The sequence below is a fragment of the Lotus japonicus genome, chromosome 4, assembly GCF_012489685.1.
Source record: "Lotus japonicus ecotype B-129 chromosome 4, LjGifu_v1.2".
Lineage (NCBI taxonomy): Eukaryota > Viridiplantae > Streptophyta > Magnoliopsida > Fabales > Fabaceae > Lotus > Lotus japonicus.
The window spans coordinates 13224330-13246088 of NC_080044.1; the positions used below are offsets into that span (position 1 = coordinate 13224330).

The 21759-nt window shown below is 39.1% G+C and overlaps 3 protein-coding genes across 3 annotated transcripts; 2 read left to right on the forward strand and 1 right to left on the reverse strand.

Moving 5' to 3' along the window:
* Nucleotides 1–223: 223 nt before the first annotated feature.
* Nucleotides 224–760, forward strand: LOC130715814 (uncharacterized). The gene has a single exon (XM_057565935.1). It carries the CDS (start codon nucleotides 252–254, stop codon nucleotides 531–533), a length of 282 nt encoding a protein of 93 aa, XP_057421918.1. The 5' UTR covers nucleotides 224–251; the 3' UTR covers nucleotides 534–760.
* Nucleotides 761–6410: 5650 nt separating this feature from the next.
* LOC130712333 (uncharacterized) lies at nucleotides 6411–13318 on the reverse strand. Its single transcript, XM_057562170.1, has 3 exons — nucleotides 13199–13318; nucleotides 12091–13063; nucleotides 6411–6457 (listed from the first exon to the last, which is right to left on the reverse strand). Exons 1-3 carry the CDS (start codon nucleotides 13316–13318, stop codon nucleotides 6411–6413), a joined length of 1140 nt encoding a protein of 379 aa, XP_057418153.1.
* Nucleotides 13319–18420: 5102 nt separating this feature from the next.
* Nucleotides 18421–19688, forward strand: LOC130715374 (uncharacterized). Its single transcript, XM_057565467.1, has one exon. It carries the CDS (start codon nucleotides 18507–18509, stop codon nucleotides 19551–19553), a length of 1047 nt encoding a protein of 348 aa, XP_057421450.1. The 5' UTR covers nucleotides 18421–18506; the 3' UTR covers nucleotides 19554–19688.
* Nucleotides 19689–21759: the final 2071 nt, after the last annotated feature.

Consider the following 21759-nt stretch of genomic DNA (forward strand, 5'->3'; position numbering starts at 1 on the left):
CGGGCCTGAGAAATATGAGGAAATTCTACTGGTCAGTAATTATCATGTCGATAGGAATGTAATGCTCAGTAATTATCATGTCGATAGGAATGTAATGCTTCTCATAAATCCACCACGTGTCCCTGAAATTGCTCATGCTTCACCACGTGTATTACACTCAGCCAGAACAACAATTGAAAAATGGAACTACTAGTTTCCTATATAAGGAAACTAAGAATGGTATTGTGAGAAAGTAAAGATATTGAAGAAGAATGGAGAAGGAAACAAAGGCGCAGAGTGAATCAGCTAAAGGAAGCATTGAAGGGCTTCCATTTGAGGACAGTCCCTACGTGCAATACAAGGATTTGGAGGATTATAAGCGTCAGGGTTATGGCACTGAAGGTCATCAGGAACCGAAGGCCGGTCGCGGCGCCGGCGCCACGGAGGCACCTACGCTCTCCGGTGCGGCGGTTTCCTCTCAGGCCCAGGCTCAGGCTAAGGATAAGGCCCAGCCAACTGGAACTGATGTCATTAATCGCCAAGGAGTCCCTTAATTGATGCTGTCTTGAGTTCATTTTAGGTTAATAAAAAAAATGTGGTTTGATTTCTGGCTTGGTTTGGATTTTGATTTGTGATTAGGTTAGTAGTGATTTGTTGTACCAAAAATAAGGTTAGTGATTTGTTAGATCATTACACCTGTGTTTAGAATCTGCATTTAGCTTCTTGGTTTTTGTTGTATAACACGTTTTGGATGTTGAAGAAAATGTATTAATTGTTGAAATTTATTAGCTATAGGTTATTGGTGGGGTGTTTTTGGATTGGAGATGTCATTGCATAAGCCACAAACGAATCAATTGAACAGTAAGATAATCAAACGAAGAAGACAACATTGGTTCGACCTGGGAGCGGATGAGGATTCCGGAGGAATCAAGGGTTGAGGCGTGAGAGAGAAAAGGATGGGGCGGCTGGAGATGCAGCAGCGGGAGACGATGAATAGAAGAAGAGAAGGCCAAGCAAGGTTTCAAAATCTCGTTCTAAAAAAAGTCCAACGCTAGAGAGGAATTAGTTTGGAAAGATGAGTGGGTGGGAATGAACACAACTAATTGGTCAGGACAGGAGGTTGAGTGGGAATGAACACAACTAATTGGAAGTAAGGGTGGCAGAGGTGGAAGGATGGAATGCATTGAATTAGAGAAAATAGAGAAAATTAATTTCAAGAATTCATTGGCATGCACATGAGAAATAGAGAAAATTTTGAAAGGGATTTAGGGATAGTAAGTATAGATAGCCACAAACTTTTGAATTTGAAATTCAAAATTGCAATGAATTGTTTGTGTGAAATTATTGTGAGTGGTTGAGAGGTGATATTTGGAAGACGTGTGTGGAAAATATTTGGATGGTGGGAGAGAGAAAAAGAGTAAAAACATTGTTGATAGAGGGGTGAGAGAGGGTGTATGGAATAAAATATAATAAAATAAGGGGATGAAGGAATAAACTCTAAGGCTTCATTTGGATTGGTGGGAGGGGATGCAGCGGGATGGAGGGGAGGGAATGGAGGAAGAGGTCCTTTGTTTGGATTAATTAAAAATGGATGGAAAGTGATGGAATTCAGTGGCACACATTCCATCACATACCACTACTTTCCCCCACTTTCGTTCCCCCAAATTTGGGAGGAATGGGATGGAGCAAAAAAACTGATGTCTAATTCAATTATTAAAATAGGCTTAAAAGCACTTTTAGCCCCCCACGAAAGGCTGACGTGCAAACGAAGTCCTAAAACTTTGAAAATAGCATTCTTAGTCCCCAACGTTACCCTCCGTTAACATTTGTGGTCCTTCCGTCAATTTTCTAACGATTTTGTCTCATCTGGCACATTTTAAATGACGTGGATGCTTATTTTAATTTACAAAATTAATTAAAAAATAAGAAATAAAAAAATCTTATCACCTCCATCCATCTTCATCTTCTCCCCCTTTCTTCATCTTCTTCCCTTCGTCTCACCTGAATCTCTGTTCTCTCTCACAACAATGTTCCTGATCTTTCTTAGGACCTCGCTCTGTCTCTGCCTCTCTCTTTGGCAGGTCGTGCACCTTCTTCTTCATCATGTGAATGAGTAGATCTTGTGGCCCTCAACAACTCAAAGGTCGAATCTTTGGAAGAGTTTGGTGGTGAGGGAACCCAGATTTAGAGAAAACCCATTTCTGATTATGTCCTATCACAAGATCATAAGTTTTATCTTCCTCACGTCCCGTCCGACCTCCTTCTGTTTCTCCCCATTTTCATTTTGGCTTAAATCTCCCTTTTATTTTCTTTTCTTGATGAATCAAATCGTTTTTGGAATTTGTCCAATTGAAACTTGCAAAGTCCTCTCTGACTCTTTGTGTTCCTAATTTTATGAATTTATTCTTCGATTCATTGTTATGGATGGTTTCTGCATATATATTGGGGTTTTGCTTTTTCCCCTTATATGTTGACTCTCGTTCATTCGCGCGGACGGTGCCACCATGAAAATTAATTGTTGATCTGGTCAAGAAACAAGGTGGTGGCTTTTCCCAACATTTATGTTTTTTATTTTGAATTTGTTTGTACTGATTATGGAAGAATGCAGATGAAGACTATAGGGATGAAAGATGATATATTTTTTTCTGGGTTTTCTGGAGACACTGATGAAGATGTGAATTTTTTCTGGGTTTTCCAGAAAACGTTACTTTTTGGATGGAAAATGGAAGGGGACCAAAAATGTTAACAGAGGGTAACGTTGGGGACTAGGAATGCTATTTTCAAAGTTTAAGGACTTTGTTTGCACTTTAGCCTTTCGTGGGGGACTAAAAATGCTTTTAAGCCATTAAAATACTATTTTACCCATTTGTAACTTCCTCCATAATTCCATGTTTTCACCATTCTTCTCCCTTTACGTTGCTTAAACTGTGAAAAAGCTCCTGCTTTCGCTACTTCAGATTTTGCCATCAATTGTTTCTCTTGGCAAGGTATGTTTTTTATTTCTCTTCAATGTTAATGAGGCTGCTAAAGTTGTACGTAGCCACAGAGCTAAAGTCACAGCCACAAAGCTCAAATATTTGAGTTTTTTTATAAAAAAATGAATGAATGACAAATGCTAAATAAATTCTGTGACAAGAGGTAAAATAATATAATTAAAATAATATTAGAATGGAAAGAAATATGTTTACTTGGGTTATATGATTTGAGAATTATATTTGAAAAATTATAAAAATAAAATAAAAATATAAGAAAGGGTAATATTGGAATGAAAAAGTTATAATTCATTCTGCTCTGTCCATTATCCAAACGATGAAGTGGTAACTTTGTTTCGTTCCATCATAACATACTCAAACAATGGACTGAGATTTTCATTCCATTCCGTTCCGCTCCATTCCATTCCATTATATTCCACTCTGTTCCGCTCCATTATGTTCCATCAATCCAAACATAGCCTAAGGTAGCGTTTGGTGACGGAACGAAACAGGACAGAACACAACGGAACGGGACAGAACAGGATGGAACAGTACAATGATGTTATGTGTGTTATGTTTGGTAATTTCAAGTCAATAGAACAGAACAATGATTTTAATTACATATATAACCCTGCATGTATAATATTTGATTGAGAAAAACAAATTGAACTCAATTGAACATTTTGCATAGAAACCGTTTGTTATTGCTTACTTCATGAAATAATCACTTATTTCTTTAAAATAATCACTTATATATTGTTTAAGTTGTTTCAGTATAGTATGCTATTGAAAAAAGCAGAAACCTAATTATCTATTTAAGTTATTTTAAGTGCGTTTGTGTAGATTAAAAAATATTAATTTTTAACTATAATTTTTTTAAAGAGATTTTGAGAAAAGCATAAGTTGATTCGTGTTTGTCTACTCTAATTAAAATCACTTTTTTTATCTCCTCTCATCTATCATCATAGGTTTTCATTATAAGATAAAGTAACTGTTTTAAATAATCTGTTTTCAGCTTCAGCTTAAACAAACACAAAAAAGTGATTTTTTGATTAAAAAGTAATTTTTTCCAAAATAAGTTGAATCAAATGCACTCTAATTGGCTCGTTTATCATTTTTTACAAAAACTGATTTTACTTTTGGAAAAATAATTGATTTTATTTTAATTAAGTTGATTCGTTTTTAATTGACTACTCTAATTAAAATAACCTTTTTATCTCCTCTCATCTATCAGATTTTCATGATAAGCTAAAATAACTGTTTTCAGCTTCACCTGAAACAAACACAAAAAGTGATTTTTTGATTAAAAAGTAATTTTTTCCAAAATAAGTTGAATCAAACGCACTCTAATTGGCTCGTTTATCATTTTTTACAAAAACTGATTTTACTTTTGGAAAAATAATTGATTTTATTTTAATTAAGTTGATTCGTTTTTAATTGAATACTCTAATTAAAATCACTTTTTTATCTCCTCTCATCTATCAGATTTTCATGATAAGCTAAAATAACTGTTTTAAATAATCTGTTTTCAGCTTCACCTGAAACAAACACAAAAAGTGATATTTTGATTTTGAAAGTGATTTTTTGATTAAAAAGTGATTTTTCAAAATAAGTTGAATCAAACGCATTTTAATTGGCTCGTTTATCATTGCTTACAAAAAGTGATTTTACTTTTAAAAAAATAATTGATTTTATTTTAAGTGATTTTTTTGAAAAAGTAGATTTTTATTTAACTTTGTCTACAAATATAATAAGTGCTTTCAATTTTAGAAGTGATTTTAAGATGTTTAGATATATAAAATTTCAAATATAAATTAGGGGTAGTTTTGAACTTGCAAAAGTTTTAAGAGAGGGTTCCGTTCTGTTCCCTTCCGTTCCACCCTTTTCCAGGGAACCAAAGAGTCTCGTTCCTGGAGCCTTTTGTCCTGTTCCATTCCATCTTAAAAACATGACAGACAAACACAGAACGGAACCCATATGTCCTATTCCGTTCCCTTCCCACCTGTCTACCAAACGCTACGTACCTAATAAAATAATGAGTGGGGGAATAAAATATTAAAGTTTATTCAGGGTGTGGAAATAAAATATTGACAAATATTTGAGGAGCTGACACATCAGCTAAAAACTTCTTGGAGTGATTCTGTTTTAATAGTTATTGATTGATTGGTGGATTGGTGATAGGGGCGGCAAATGGACCGCTGGGCCTGCCTGCCCGTTTGGTGGGTTGATTGAGATTTTCAAATAAACTCGTATTTTGATGGATTAATGATGATTTGAGTTAGGTTGGCTGGCTAACCCATATTTTCACTCTTAGTTGTGGTTTAGGTTTATGTTTTATCTAAATATTTCATGTTTACAATTACATGACATTATTGTTTATAATTGTTGGTTTGTTATTATTGACTATAAACTTTTGTCGATGACTATATAACACAATAATTTTAAGAAGATTAAGTGAGTGTGCAACAAAGAAAAATTAAAATTGATATTACTGATAATTTAGTAAAGGTCATTTAAACTTATTGAAGTTACAATTACATGTTTTAATAGTTGCTATTGAATGGTTGCTATTGAAATTATAACAGTTTTTAATAGCAATTCATGGTAAATATGTTTGATATTATTATTGGTGAGACATTTTTGTTGGCTCAAAACCTTTAAAGATAAAAAAAATATGTATTATATTGTGATGATTTTTTGCGTGTGTCAAAATATAAAAAGTGAAAAGTTTCTTAAAGTTGCATATTTTTTATTTTACTACATATTTTAAGTGGGCTGGTTCGGTCCGTCAAAATATGGATTGTGTTAAGATTTTGAACTCAAGTGTTAAAAATTAGCTAGCCCAACCCACATTTTGACATATCAATGTTACTTGGGTTTGGTCACATCCCTTATTGCCACCCATAATTGGTGACATATATATGTCATGATCAATTTAATTTCCATTAATTCACAAAAATTAGCTAGATTAATAGAATTAGCCTCATTGGTCAACATTGGTCAACACTAAAAGTATGACAACCTCCACTAATATCGTGATTAGCAAAAAGAAAATGCCGTAATTAATTAGAAAACCGACAATTCACATTAGCTTACCCCCGAAGAATTTTTTATTGATGGTGCTATGTTTGAGAAAGATTGGGTTTGTGATTAAAGTCATTAAACTCATTGATTGAGTAAGGAGCTAATCTGGGGACAGAGCCGTGTATTGGGTTCTAAGTACTTTAAAGAGATTCAATATATCATATAAATTATCATTTGTTATCTAAATTTTTTAGTTTTTGAGCTGCGCAATCATTTATCAGAGTTTTCTAATCAAGCAATTCTGACATATCACTTTTAATAGATAAGATAACTAACTCATTTATTAGAGTTTTCGTAAAAACATCTTTTAGCTATAGCAACCGTTAATAAAAATTTAAAGACAATATATACATCTGGAAAAAAATCTAAAGTTTATTAAAATGTTAATTTCTTTTTTGACACTTCTATTAGTACTTTCAATTCTGAAAAATACAAAACCATCAATGTGAGAATATTCAGTAAACCTTAACATTAATACAATATTTTTTCAATTCATCCTAGTCTAAAGCTTTAAACTTTTTAGAATGAAATAAAAAAAAAAAAACCTTACATTGTGATCCCAATCCGGAGGGCATAAAATATTACATCGGTACCATAACAACAAGATGAATCTTCTTTTCGGGATCCCAATTCATTAAAACTTCAAGTTTAAGTGTGCTTGCCTTGCAACAACATTGGGATGAGTGACCTCCTGAGACGTTTTCCAGGAAAGTGCACGAGTGATGACAAAGTGCGTTGCAAATTAAGACCCGTGTTGTTATTGTGAGACTAGTCGTCAAGTCGAGATGTTACAGAAATCATCAACTTGATGACCAATTACTGCAAGATCATTATCATGTGTGCATATTATATCATTATAAATAGAGTGCAAAATCAACTTGGGATGACAGAGATGACAACGGGTTGAGTCAGACTCAGGTTTTTCTGTTGGGTTTAGGTTTTACTTTCCCAAACCTAAATCCGAACTCTCAAATCCAAACTCAACTAGTCGAGTTTCGGGTTTATCCGAACTAGTTTTGACCTCAAACCCTTGCCCTAACCTGACTTGATACCTATGTTTTTTTGCAAAATAAGACATAACTCATGCTATTATGTTGCAAAAACCGTTTTATATCATTCTATAAAAAAAGTTTGAAACTTTACTTTTCAAATATGAATGAATTTCTAACAAATTGAGGGATAAACCCATCAAGTTTTGTATATAGGAATTAGAACAAAGCAACACAACTAAAATATTACAATATGTATTTATGGTTAGAAACTCTTATATCTAAGTCTTTCCATGATCAGTTAATCACCAATAATGTATATATATATATATATATTGTTCTGTACTAGGGCAAGCTTACGTAAGAAGATGACAGAAAGTAAACCCTAGCAGAGCACTAAAATAGCAAAATTACCATAAAAAGAATATTCTCATTAATGCTAAAAAGTTGGTTCGTACAAGTGGGTGACCTCCCCTTTTATAGAGGGTGTGATCACAATATGGACTTTTCCTATGTTTGGGCCTGACAACCAGGGCCCAAACCCCTAGGCATATAAGACAAATCCAGAAGAATCTCCTAGCTGGCTCGTGGGTCCCTAGGATATTCGCTGCCTCGCTGATTCCCGCCAGGGCTGTCTTTACTCGGTCGTTCGCTTTTGGGCGGGGAATGAGCATCGTGTATGCCCCGCCCAGTCCACATGCCCCCAAGACATGAGGCTCAGGTAACTTGAGTTGAAATGTCTTTAATATGTAACTTTGTTGCCCGCTTTTATCTTTTGCTTTGTGACGCGTCAGGATACCGTTATTTCTCGCCATATCGTTGTTACATCGCCATTTTGCCTTCGTTGTTACGTCGCCATCTTATCTTCGTTGTTACATCGCCACCTTTGTTGCCGTTTCAAAGATGGGTCGCCATTGATCATAACCGTCAATCACGTCTTTTCAACTGACGCACGTAATCCTTGTTTTCCGGGATTTCGTCATCATTTGCCATAAATGCGATTGTGCGTCTCGAGGAGTTACACCCTTTCAAATTTCAAATCCCACGTCCATTCGCAATCTTCCCCCACTCATTCTCTCTCCTCCTTTTCCCTCTATAAAAACCCTTCTTCACTTTTCATTTTTCACTTTTCACTTCTACCCTCACCTTCTCTTTTTTGAACTCCAGTGATCTTTCCTTTTTCCGGCCGTTGTCATTGCGCGGTGCTCCCCCATAGCCGACGTCCACCTTTCTCAAATCCACGGTTCTTCCCCTGGTTAGTTCTACCTCTTTCTTGAAACTCCTCTTTTTACTTCTTTTTTCTTTTCACCTCTGTTCATCTTCTTTTTCTTTGGGTTTGTTCATCTTCTTTTTCTCTGAGTTTGTTCATCTTCTTTTTCTCTGAGTTTGTTCATCTTCCTTTTTTCTTTTTATGAAACTGCCCCGTATGTCGTTACCAAACGCCAGCTTTTCTTCCCTAGAACTTTCCTCGCCCTCTACGGAGGAAGAGGTTGTTGCTCACACCATTATTGAAATTAACTCCTCGCCTTCTACTCACGAGGACTCCGGTCCCGCCGGCTCTGTAGATTCAATCCTCTCTTCTAACGGAGAGTTGTCTTCACCTAAATGGCGCTCAAACGCACATTTGGTTGAAGATAAATGTCTTTCGCGTTCCATCTGGAGCAGTTTTGGGAGCATTAGTTCGCTTCGAATATCTGCCCAAGGGTTCACGAAGATTAATCCCGCCACACCCAATAATGAGGATCATTCGTTGAATGTCCTCCCATGAGGCGAAGATGACTGTGTTCTTTTGCGCAAAGAACCAACCGATGAATCGCCTGACTTCTTTTTTGTTTATGGATACTTCTTCTTAGACTTGAACATCAAACTTCCTTTTTCGCCTTTTATATGTCACGTTCTTTCTTTTCTGAACGTGGCGCCTTGTCAACTCCAGCGCAACGCCTGGGGTTTTATTCGCTGCTTCGAAATTCTTTGTGAGCACTTGAGTTTCACTCCATCCTACCCTTTGTTTTTTCTTTTCTATAAGTCAGTCACCACTAAACCTACTTCTGTGAAATGGGTTCCCCTTTTAGCTCGTAAGAATATGAGTCGATTCACCGCCCTCAAAAGCCATTACAAAGTATGGCAGAAAAAATATTTCAAAGTCATGGAGTCGCCCGAAATAAAGAACCTATTCCGAGATTCCGACAATAACCCTCTCTTTCCCTTTTACTGGACAAAAAATCCTCGCCGTAAAATATCTGTTTCATACGACGCCTTAGATGAATCCGAGCAAGGTGTCGCCAATTACCTTCGCACACTTCCAGTGATATCTAGCCATGATTTGATCGAGGCGTCAAAATCTGGCACTTTAAATCAATTTTTTAGTAAGTTTATGATTTTTTCACATGCTCGCCTTTTGTTTTGCTCATGTATCTTGTCTAACTGTTACCTTTCATACAGCTACTACGGGAAAAGGCAAGGTTGACGCAAACCCCATCAAAATGAAGGAATACCTCGCCCAATCTGCTGCGGCGGCGAAGAAAAGGGCCGCCGAGAATGAGCAAAAGAAAAAGAATGAAGGTACTTCGGGCTCCGAGAACGTTAGAGACCCTAAGCGCCAAAGAACTTCAGGCGCTGCTGGTGGTAGACCTTCTCACCAGTCAACTCTCGATCCAAAAGGTCATCCGGCTGAGAAAAAGAAGGGACATGACAATGTCCCGCCACCTCAGCAAGATTCAAGCACGCTAATCAACCGCCCGCCAACTCCATTTAACCAAGCTAGCCCTAGTTCAGCCATTGGTGGCGTGGCTCCTCCCCCTTTGTTGAGCTTATCTGATCCTAACTTCAACAGATTGGACTTCATGTCCCGTACCTTTGACAACCGGATCCACAAGGATATTTCTGGTCAGGGCCCCCCCAACATCGCTTCTGTGGCGATTCATCACGCCCTTACTGCCGCCAGCACTGTGGCGGGGATGGCTCAGTGTGTGAAGGAGCTGATTTCAGCCAAGAACCGTTTTGAGAAGAAGGCGGCTGATTACAAGACCGCATATGAGCGAGCAAAGGCTGATGCTGAGGCTGCCAACAAAAAGCTGAAATCTGCTGAGGAGAAGTGCGCTAAGTTAAGTGATGACTTGGCGGCTTCAGACCTGCTTCTTCAAAAGACCAAGTCTCTGAAAGAAGCCATCAACGACAAACATACTGCTATCCAAGCCAAGTGTCAGAGGCTGGAAAAGAAGTATGATCGTCTGAATGCTTCTATTTTGGGACGCGCCTCCCTCCAATTTGCTCAAGGCTTTCTGGCGGCCAAAGAGCAAATAAGTGTGGTTGAGCCAGGCTTTGATCTTTCCCGTATTGGCTATTTGAAGGAGATCAAGGATGGTCAAGTGGTTGGCGATGATGACGCCAGCCTCGATCTCCTTCCTCAATTCAATGACGAAAGTGAGCCTGAAGAAGGAGAAGACGGCGGGAATGGAAATGACCAAAACAAGGATGAGGATCAAGAGAAGGAAGACCCTCAAGCTGGAGCAAGCCAGGGCAACAACGCCAATGACGAGAACCTGGCTTGAATTTCTTTGTTTTTATTTTTATGAAGTTAAAATTTTTTCTTTGGGCCTTGCCCTTTTGTTTGTCATCATTCTCAATCATGTACGGGCGTCGCCCCTTTTTCTTGCTTTTAATGAAGACCATTTTAAGTTCAATCGTTGTTATCTTGAGTTGTTATCAACTTTTGTTGTTACTTAGGTTTAAATACCTTAGCCGATTTTTCGACGAGGCTTGGTTTCTAGTGGCCACTAGAATTGTCAAGGCTTGCAATATTTGATGGCGATACTTTCTTATTCCGAAAGGTTTATTCGCGGTATTATATACCTTGATACGATTTACCTTGCATAAACTCGTAATTAAAAATTAAAAAGTAGCTTCTGTTGAAATAATCTTTTCATTGCTTTTTCATATATGGGAACAATGGTCCCTCTTTATACATGCCGCCTCATTAAAAACCTTTCCAAAGAAAGGAAAAAAGAGTGCGACTTCATTCATCTTTGTTGTTTCTCAACTAAAATACTGCTTTAGATGAGAGGCGTTCCATGTTCGTGGAACCTTTTGTCCATTTAGTTGTTCCAACTTATAAGCTCCTCCTCCAACATCGCCTATAATCCTGTAGGGCCCGCCCCAATTGGGTGAAAGTTTGTTGTGTTTATCGGGTATTGTATTTTTTCGGAGCACTAAGTCTCCTACCCTCATTTTCCTTGGCACTACTTTCGTTGAGAATTTTCTTGCAACCTTCACTTTTCCCGCCTCATTCCTTATGTGAGCCTCACGTTGTTCCTCGGGCAGCATGATTAGGTTTGCTATTAAATTTTTCCCATTGTCATTCTCATTAAACCGAGCCACTCGCCAACTTTGGTTTTCAATTTCCACTGGGAGCATGGCGTCAGTTCCATAAGTTAAACGATACGGGGTTTCCTTTGTGCTTGACTGTTCAGTGGTGTTGTATGCCCAAAGAACGCCTGGTAGTTCCTCCGCCCAAAGCCCTTTTGCTTCATCCAGTTTCTTCTTTAATCCTTTCAGGATAACCTTGTTAGCCGATTCAGCCTGCCCATTGGTTTGTGGATGTTCTACAGAGGCAAATCGCATCTCGATTCCCATTTCTGTACAAAATTCCCGAGTAACACTACTTGTGAACTGTGTTCCGTTATCCATTACTATTGCCATGGGGACCCCAAATCTACAAACAATCCTTCGCCACAAAAAGCTCCTGACCTTAGCGGCCGTGATAGTTGCCACTGCCTCGGCTTCTATCCACTTAGTGAAGTAATCAACCGCCACGATGATATACTTCATTTGTGCTTTCGCCACTGGAAATGGTCCCAAAATGTCAGTCCCCCACATAGCAAATGGCCAAGGCGCCATCATGGTTGTTAATTCTTCTGGCGGAGCCTTGTGCAAGTCAGAGAAGACTTGGCATTTTTCACATTTCTTAACATACTCCAGACAGTCCTTTTTCATTGTCGGCCAATAAAATCCTGCTCTCACAATTTTTACCGCCAAGGATTTCCCGCCGATATGGCTTGAACACACACCTTCATGGACTTCCGCCATTATTCCATGGGCGTCATTGGTGCCAACGCATTTGAGCATAAGAGACATGATTCCCCGCCGATACAACTCCCCATCCACTAGCGTGTAAAAACTAGCCTCTTTGCGTTTTGCTCTTGTGTTCAGGTTGTCATCCTGTGGAGGGTTCTGTAGAAAAGCCTTGATTGGCTCCATCCATGAAGGCTCGCCTTCAATTATTGACTTGACTGCTTTCAACTTTACTTCTACCAAATCGATGCTCGGACGAGGCAAGGTTTCCTGAATGACCGTTTGGTAATTACCCAATCTCCCAGTGCTCGCCAATTTTGCTAATACATCAGCTCTCTCATTTTGTCCCCTTGGAACGTGCTCTATTCTGATCTTCCCAATTTCCATCATTAATCTGCGCACCACCTCCAGGTATTTCGAAAGTTGCGGGTCCTTGACTTGATACTCGCCATTTACTTGTTTGACAACCAACTGTGAGTCGCCCTTGATGAATAATTTTTGAACACCTAGCTCAATGGCCAACCTTAATCCGGCGATCAAGGCCTCGTACTCTGATTGGTTGTTACTTGCCTTGAATTCGAACTTTAAAGATTGCTCAATGACCATCTTATCTGGGCTTTCGATGGTTATTCCAGCTCCACTTCCGGTGTTGTTTGAGGATCCATCAACAGACAGGATCCATTCGCCTTGGTTCCTCTCGCCTTCCGTAGGTGTTAACTCTGCAACAAAGTCAATCAAGCTTTGGATCGTAACTTGACCCCTTGGCTCGTATTGTATATCATATTCTGATAATTCCACCGACCAGCTGACCAACCGCCCTGACAAGTCAGGCTTCTGGAGTACCTGCCTTAGGGGAACATCAGTTTTGACTTTGACCTGGAAGCTTTGGAAATAAGGCCTGAGGCGCCTTGCTGTTTTCAGAATTGCCAATGCCGCCTTTTCAATTTTTTGGTACCGCAATTCTGCCCCCTGCAAAGTATGACTCACGAAGTATATAACCTTTTGCTTATTTCCTTCCAACTGGAGCAACACCGTGCTCACCGCCTTGTCAGTAACTGCTAGATAGAGTACTAATGGAACGCCTGGCGTTGGCCTGGAGAGTACCGGCAGTGTTGCTAATGTTTCTTTCAACTTGGTAATAGCTTGCTCGCACTCCTCTGTCCACTGAAACTTGGAATTCTTTCTTAAACAGGTGAAGAAAGGGGCTGCTTTATCACCCGCCATTGGCAGAAAACGTGACAAGGCGGCCATTCGTCCTGTCAATCGCTGAACCTACTTTACATTTGTTGGGCTTTTCATTTCTAAGATCACCTTGCTTTTATCTGGGTTTATTTCAATCCCTCTTGCTGTTATCATGAAGCCCAAAAATTTTCCCCCCTGAATCCCAAACGAGCATTTCTCGGGATTTAGCTTCATTTGATATTTCCTCAGCTGGGCAAAGGCTTCCTTGAGATCACCGCCATGATCCTCCGACTTAGTCGATTTGACAATCATGTCATCAACATACACTTCCATATTTCTTCCAACTTGTTCTGAAAAGATTTTATCCATGAGGCGTTGATAGGTAGCTCCCGCGTTCTTCAATCCAAAAGGCATTGTCTTGTAACAATAGTTCGCCTGGTTAGTCATGAACGCCGTACTTTCCTCGTCCGAAGGGTGCATCCTGATTTGATTATAGCCAGAATATGCATCCATGAGACTTAAAAGTTCATTACCAGAAGCCCCATCTACCAACTTATCAACATTGGGAAGAGGATATGAATCTTTTGGACACACTTTGTTCAGGCTTGTGTAGTCCGTGCACATTCTCCACTTTCCATTAGCCTTTTTGACCATCACAATGTTGGCGAGCCAGGTTGGGTACTGTACCTCACGAATAAATTGTGCCTTGATCAATTTCTCAGTTTCTACCTGAACCGCCTTGTTCTTTTCGTCGTTCATCCGTCGCCTTGGTTGGATGACTGGTTTTGCTCCTGTCCGTATCGCCAACTTATGAGTGATTACACTGGGATCGATTCCTGGCACGTCATTGATTGTCCATGCAAAGAGATCCAAATTCTCGCCCAACAAGGTGATCAATCTTTTTTCTTGTTCCTTTGTTAATCCGCTACCGATTTTCAAAACTTTATCCTTGATTTGTACTTGCTTGGTTTCCTCCAGAGGTTGTGGGCGGAAATCATCAGCATTGTCTCTTGGATCCAAACTAAATCCCTCTTGTGGAAAGATTTCCGTGATTCTGTGACTTTCTTTGGCGGCCTTACGCCCATAGAGCGCCACACTTCTTAAATAACATTCTCTCGCTGCATTTTGGTCCACATGTAATACCCCAACCTTTCCATTGCATGCTGGATATTTAACAGTCAAATGAGTTGTTGAAATGACCGCACATAGCTTGTTGAGGGTGTCTCGCCCCAAGAGTACATTGTAATTGGCTCTGCACGCCAAGACCAAGTACTTCACTTGAAATTTCTTTACAAACTCTCCTTCGCCAAAGGCAGTTGGTATTTCCACATATCCCCGAACAGTGACACGGTCCCCTGTAAATCCTACCAAGGTTCCTTTATACGGCCTCAAGTCTGATTCTTTTAGCCCCAGGCGATCAAAGGCATCTCCATAAATGATATCCGCCGAAGACCCCTGGTCTAAAAACACTTTCTTCGTCACATAATTGTTAACCCTGATTGTTACCACAATTGGATCGTTGTCATGGGGAATCACATGCGCAAAGTCCTGAGGGGTAAATATGATAGGGGAGTGATTCACCCAACACTCGCTTTCGCTGGCCTCATGGACTGAGTGTACTGCCGCCACATAGCGTTTTCTAGCCTTACTTGAAATTGCACCCCCGCCAAATCCTCCTGCAATAGATGAACATTCCCCAACAGGATCGCCCAACTCTTCAACTATCTCCTTGCCTTTGCCTTTGTCCCCTTGGGTGATCCTAGCGACCTCTGGCGTTGCTGTGTCTTTAACGAAGTTTGCCAAATGACCAGCCTTAATCAAACGATCAATTTCCCGCCTCAAATTCCAACAATTATCTGTCGTATGCCCCAACGCTTTGTGGTACTCGCACCACCTATTGGTATCTATATTAGCTGGCGGCCGCCGTGGCGGTGGCGGGTACTGCACAACATTTGTTTGCCCTACTGCCCTTAAAATGGTGCTTAAGGGTGCATTCAACTTGGTAAGTGGGACTGGAGCTGGCGTAGCACCATGCTGACCAGTTGTGGTTGCAATGGGACCTTGAGAATTTCTGTGCCATGTATTTTGAAATCCTGGTTTAGAGTTTTGATATGGCCCCGGTCTTGGTACACGGGGGGTTTGTGCTACCCTGGTTTCCTTCCCCGCCTTAGGTTTATCCTGTGACACCCCGCCAGATTGAGCTTGCTTGCGTCCTTCCTCTCTTTCGTTTCTTTTCTGATCATCTTACTCAATTAATATGAATTCCTGAACACGAGCACGAAGGTCCATCATGTCTTTTGCTGGTCGCCTCGTTAAGTCCCGATTCAAATCACCCGCCCGGAGACCATTTTTGAAAGACGCTAGGCAAACATCCGGATTTTCTTCCTCTAGCTGAACCGCCATTTTACTAAATCGCGCCATGTAGTTTTTGAGCTTCTCCCCTGGCTGTTGATGTATGCTGATAAGATCAAACATGGTTGCTTTGGTAGTTTTATTAGCGGAGAATTGAGTTAAGAACTTTGTGGACAAATCAGTAAAATTGTCAATAGAGAAGGGCGGTTGACGGATGAACCATTGCATCGCCATCCCCTTGAATGTTGATGGTAACAACCTACACTTCACCTCATCTGTTGCTCCACCAATAACCATTTTCGTGTTAAAGTAACGCAAGTGTTCCATGGGGTCTGAGTCGCCTGAAAAGGCGTCCAAAGTCATCGTTTGCAGATGCTTTGGTATGCCCACCCTTGTGATGGCGGGAACAAAAGGCTGGAATTCAACAACGTCTTCGGCCTCGAGCCGTTGTTCTTGCTTATAGTCTTGTCGCTGGGTTAAATACTTCACCTGGGCTTGCAACTGCTCGTTCTGACTTTGTACTTTTTGCAAAGTGTCCAACATTTGTTGCAAGGCCGCCGGAGTGATTCCCGTCACCACCTCTGGTGCTTTTCTTGGAACGCTAGTTTTGAGGTCATCCAGATTTATGTATTCAGGCGGCGCTGATCGTCGCCTGACTCCCGGATCTGATCTAGCTATAAGATCTGAAGGTCTTCCCGGAGCTGCATTCACCAACGAGACCGGCGACTGCGCCACCGAGTGAACCCCCGCCGAAGAAGCCTCCTGCTCCGGCTCTTGAGGTACTTCACGGTTGTTGTACCGTCCACCGCCGCGGCCGCCGTGACGACCACCACCCCTCCGGCGATGATCGCGGCGGCCCACGCCACACGAACGAGTTTCCATGGCTCTTAAATCTCTCCTCCTATGTCAAGTAGTAGATCGAGGTAAGACCCACAGACGGCGCCAATGTTCTGTACTAGGGCAAGCTTACGTAAGAAGATGACAGAAAGTAAACCCTAGCAGAGCACTAAAATAGCAAAATTACCATAAAAAGAATATTCTCATTAATGCTAAAAAGTTGGTTCGTACAAGTGGGTGACCTCCCCTTTTATAGAGGGTGTGGTCACAATATGGACTTTTCCTATGTTTGGGCCTGACAACCAGGGCCCAAACCCATAGGCATATAAGACAAATCCAGAAGAATCTCCTAGCTGGCTCGTGGGTCCCTAGGATATTCGCTGCCTCGCTGATTCCCGCCAGGGCTGTCTTTACTCGGTCGTTCGCTTTTGGGCGGGGAATGAGCATCGTGTATGCCCCGCCCAGTCTCTCTCTCTATATATATATATATATATATATATATAAAATAAGGGTAGTTTTTTAATTTCATATACATTAGTCGAGTTCGGGCGCAAGTATCACCAACAGTAAACCCGAACCCAAACACAGTCATAACGAATTTTACCCGTCAAATCGGGTCGAGTACCCCCGAACGACAACATGTTTCAGGTTTAACTCTCACATTTTCATTGGTCAAAAGTTTGAATCCCCTTTCGTATAGTAATATCTCAATGTTTCAAAAAATTCCATGACACTTCAACCTAGGTATGAGTCATACCACTTGCATATTGCCAAGCAGTCAAATTATGTATTCTCCCTCTTATACCATTTTTTATAACAAAGAAAACAAATATACACCTTAAAATATTTTTTCACAAAAGATCAGGAAATAAGTTTGAATTTAAAATTATTAATTTCAGATTAATAAATCCAAAATTAATCGGTTGTACTCATAAGTCTTACAAGTGATATGATTACAAATAAAAAGAAGAAAAAAAAAGAAATGAAATAAAAGACAAAACCGGGTGTATTCACCAAAACAAAATTCAATTCACCAAAAAAGATAAAACCGGGTGCGAATAAATTAAAGATTCAAAACCCTTTTAAATACATGGTAGCCGTTATTCCAAAACCCTTTTAAAGTTCATTCCTCGTATGATTCAATTTCAAAACCCACATTCTCTCATCTCATGACACACTAAAGCATTTAAAGTTTGACAATTTCACTTGCCTTTTGTCCATGGAGATTTTTTTTTGATAGGCTTTATCCATGGAGATACAGATACTAGAAGAATAGCACCCGTAACAAGGATAATGTACACTAAATAAAATTATGAGGGGACACAAAGTCTAAAATTAAGCTAAGTAAAAAGAAAAAAAAAACTGAAGCAATCATATCATATTAATTAATTATATGATATCTAATTAATAATTACAACTACATAACTTAAGTTGCAATATATCAGAATTAGCACCAAATTAGGGATTTGATTTTTGATGTAAACATCTATCGACAATAAAGACTGGAGAGGTACTGGTTCTAATAGTGGCAGGCCCATCACAAGTTCCTTTCTTCACTCCCAAACAAACAAAAGACAATACTACTTTGTTTGGTCGCCTCCACTGATCAGTGATCACTCATCGGTGATCACTACACTGTCCCATCTTATATATATCTTATTTTAGTGCTCTGCTACTTTACCACCTTTGATATTTCAAAGATTTTGATTCATGCAAATTCATTTTCTCTTTCATTTCATTTTCACTTTCTTTCTCTCAATATATTTCTCTTGTACTCTTATTACATTACTCATCATATCTTTCATTTATTTTTCTGTCTCCTATGTTTGGATGAGTCAGTGTGCTTTGATTGTGAATAAAACTTTATTCTATTCCAAGTTAATGTCAATATCTCTGTCCCTCTGTCACTCACATCTACCCTCTCTCCTATTTAAATGTCCTTACCCTATTTCAAAACCCTGATATTATTTTATCCTTTCCCACATTCCCCCGACAGCACCACCTTTCGAACAAAACCTATTTTGTTCCTAAACTTCCTTAGATGGCAACAAACAGTGTCCAAGGAAAACGTGATCTGGCTGAACAACAAGAAGAAGATGAAGAGGAAGAAGAAGCATTGTCCCTTTGCGATCTTCCAGTCACCATGGTCAACCACAACAACAACAACCAAGTCCAACCAAGAAAACAAGAGAACCCTCATCATGTCAAAGAAGAAGAATTCGATTTCCGTGGCCTCTTCTCAAAGGAACCAGAAATTATGTGTGTGGCTGATGAAGTTTTCTTCCAAGGTCAAATCCTCCCATTCCGTCACTCTTTCAGCACTGAGGCTGGTTTGTTAAAATCACACGGTAATATTAAACTTTGCAAAGCAAGATCCGAGTCATTAGGACATGGTTATGGTTCTTCTATCAATAGCAGTAGAAGCAGTAGTGTTAGAAGTCAAAACTCATCAAGCAGCACTAGCTCCACCACCACCACTACAATTAACCCAAGAATTTCCAAACCCAGATTCCAAAATCAATTTCACACACACCCAAGTCCCAAGCCTCAGTTAAATTTAAAATCCTCTGGTCCAAGACAAACAAGCTTTGGTAGAAAATCATCAGTGTGGGAAATTTTTCGTCTTGGTGTGGTCCCTGCTCCTGAGATTGAATTGCAAGACCTCAAGGTTCGTAGTAGCAAGAACTGTGTCAGTCGCAATAGTAGTAACAGTAGCAGCAATAGTGACAAATTGGGTAGCAAAACTGATGCTACAACTAAGAGCAATCATTTTTTCAAACAACTTGTGGGAAAAAGTGGTGGATTGTTGAGTGGCTGTGATTGTTCGATTGAAACGGTGGTGCAATTTGATTCTAACATGGCAATGATCAAAAGTGGTGGTACAAAAAGCACTTATAGCAAGAAAGAGAGTGCAACAACAACGCATGCTGTGAAAGAAAAAGTGGGCATGGAATTGAAGAAGCAGAAGCAGAGGAAAAAGCAGGGGAAGAAGGTGATGTCACGTCGTCGAACGTTTGAATGGCTAAAAGAGCTTCATGCAAACCATCTTGATGATGATGATGATGAGGAAGAGGCTCTGTTATCATGAGTGGTGTTGTCGCATGCTTGTGGTGTAATTTTGATTCATTAGTTTTACCTTTTTTTAGCAGCTACTTTTGTTCCCTTTAATTTGAATTGAATTATAATAATATTGTAGTGCAAGATCTATGATCAAAATTTCTTACTTTCTTGTTAGGCTGTCATGAATTTTTTGTGAATGAGTGGTAAAATTGATGCATGTTCAGTGTTGATAAATTCGTTCTAGAAGAAGAAATATATCAAATTTTTAATTGTGTAAAATGTGAGTAAAGTTATTTTCTTTTTTTTTGTTACATCGGAAAGATAAATTGCACCTGTCATGAATCGATCTCTAACCCTCCCCTACCTAACCTATATGTCCCCAGCAAAATTATTTTCTACACAATTAGAGACTAATTTAAGTAATGTTTTGTCTTATACAATTAATGAATGATTGTTAAAAATGTTTCCTAAGTGTAAGAATGAATTTGTGAGCACCTAAATAGGAAACAATTTAATGATTCCTTTTTTTTTCTCTTCTAGAGTTTGGTGCTAATCTGGGATTAAACCAATAATTGAATTGAATAGGTTTTTTAAAGACGTTGTTAGAGTGAGATTTGTGGCCATGATGGACTCTAAAATGATAAGCTTATGGTAGTCATGATTGATGTGTGAACTTCTATGCTTTATGGTTGGCTGGGTGGAGAATGTGAAATATGATTGGGGGACTGCACCAAGTCACGCGAGGGATCAAAAGATCCAATGGAGGATGGGAAAGCCGTGAAAACAAAATAAAGATTAGAAGTAAAGTGAGATGTGGGTGAAAAAGGTTTCTCTTTAATCTTTCTCATTTTGTCCTTTAGTGTAATGTTTTGCTATGCATGAATGAAAAATGTTTCATGAAAATGAGATGAAAAAATATATAAAAAATATGTTGTTTATATTGTTTGAATTGAGAGAAAAATGAAAAAAAGCTAGAGTAATAAAAATGAGTATGATAGAATAGTTTTTTTTTTGAACTTATGATAGAATAGTTATTTCACACATAAAATGGAGGGATCATCATTCAGATGGAGGGCCGATCATTAAAAAGGGTATAATGAAATTTCCAATCTATTTCACACCCGAATCTCATTTTCAAGGCAACATTGCCAAAAAAAAAATTGATAGTCCATTGTCCACGACTCCATGTACATATTTTCTATCTTTTGCACTTATTTTTATAGTTTTCCATTGTTCATCTTAAAAATGAAGTGTTTTAGGTTTTTTATTTTTAATTTTATAAGTAAATGTTAGTTGTTAATTGTTAGTAAATTAGTTCCTTCGCTAGGGTTTGAACCCTGAACCTTCACCCTTCAATACCCACCTCACCCATGAAGTGTTTTAGGTAAGTTTCTTACTCATGCCAGAAGGATTTCCCTAGTATATATGTATAAAAAAAAATTGTGCAAGGTTGCACTAGGACCATCTGACCTGTTATATCAGGTTACTCAGTTTTTATGACCTTTTGGTGTTTAAACTTTTGGTACAAACCTAATATAATTTAGGGTCGGTTATTTAAAAATTAAAGTGTTTAAACTTTAAGTCCAAACCTCTACTAAATTATTTTAGGATCCCACTCCACCCCTCTCCACTACCTCCCTCCCCTAATCACAAATCTAGAAAGTGGCTCGCGAACATCATTCAATGATGAATCATGTAAGACCCCGAATTAAATAATTAGATTATTTATTTACTTTCGTCGTGTTGATTAATTAACTAATTATATTTTATAGTTTTATGTTATTTTCATGACTCGAATTCTATTACGAGTCACGAAAACTATTTATATAATAATTAAGTTCATATTATGTTTAAGGTTAACACTGTAATCAGCTTAAGTAATAGCACGAGCCATATTCGCACCCGACTATGGTCGAGAGTGTCCGAAAAAGGCTATATCCGCTCCTAGAGCACTGTTTAAGAGAATTTTAGAATTAAAGAGAGAATAAAAACCTCTGAGTATTTTTCCCATGACCATCCTTCCTATACGAAACCCTGGACTGTACGCTTGTTAGGTTTCGCTTTTCGGAAGTCCACCGAAGCCAGACTTTAACTTCTCGAGGACTTTAACTAAGACCCTGAATGAAGACTTTTTCTATTCGGAGCTTCCAACGAAGTTTCCATCTGCGTTGCCTCATTTCTTTCGACGTTTGTGATCTTTTTCTTGAAGGAAGTTTCTTCATCCGACGTCGACT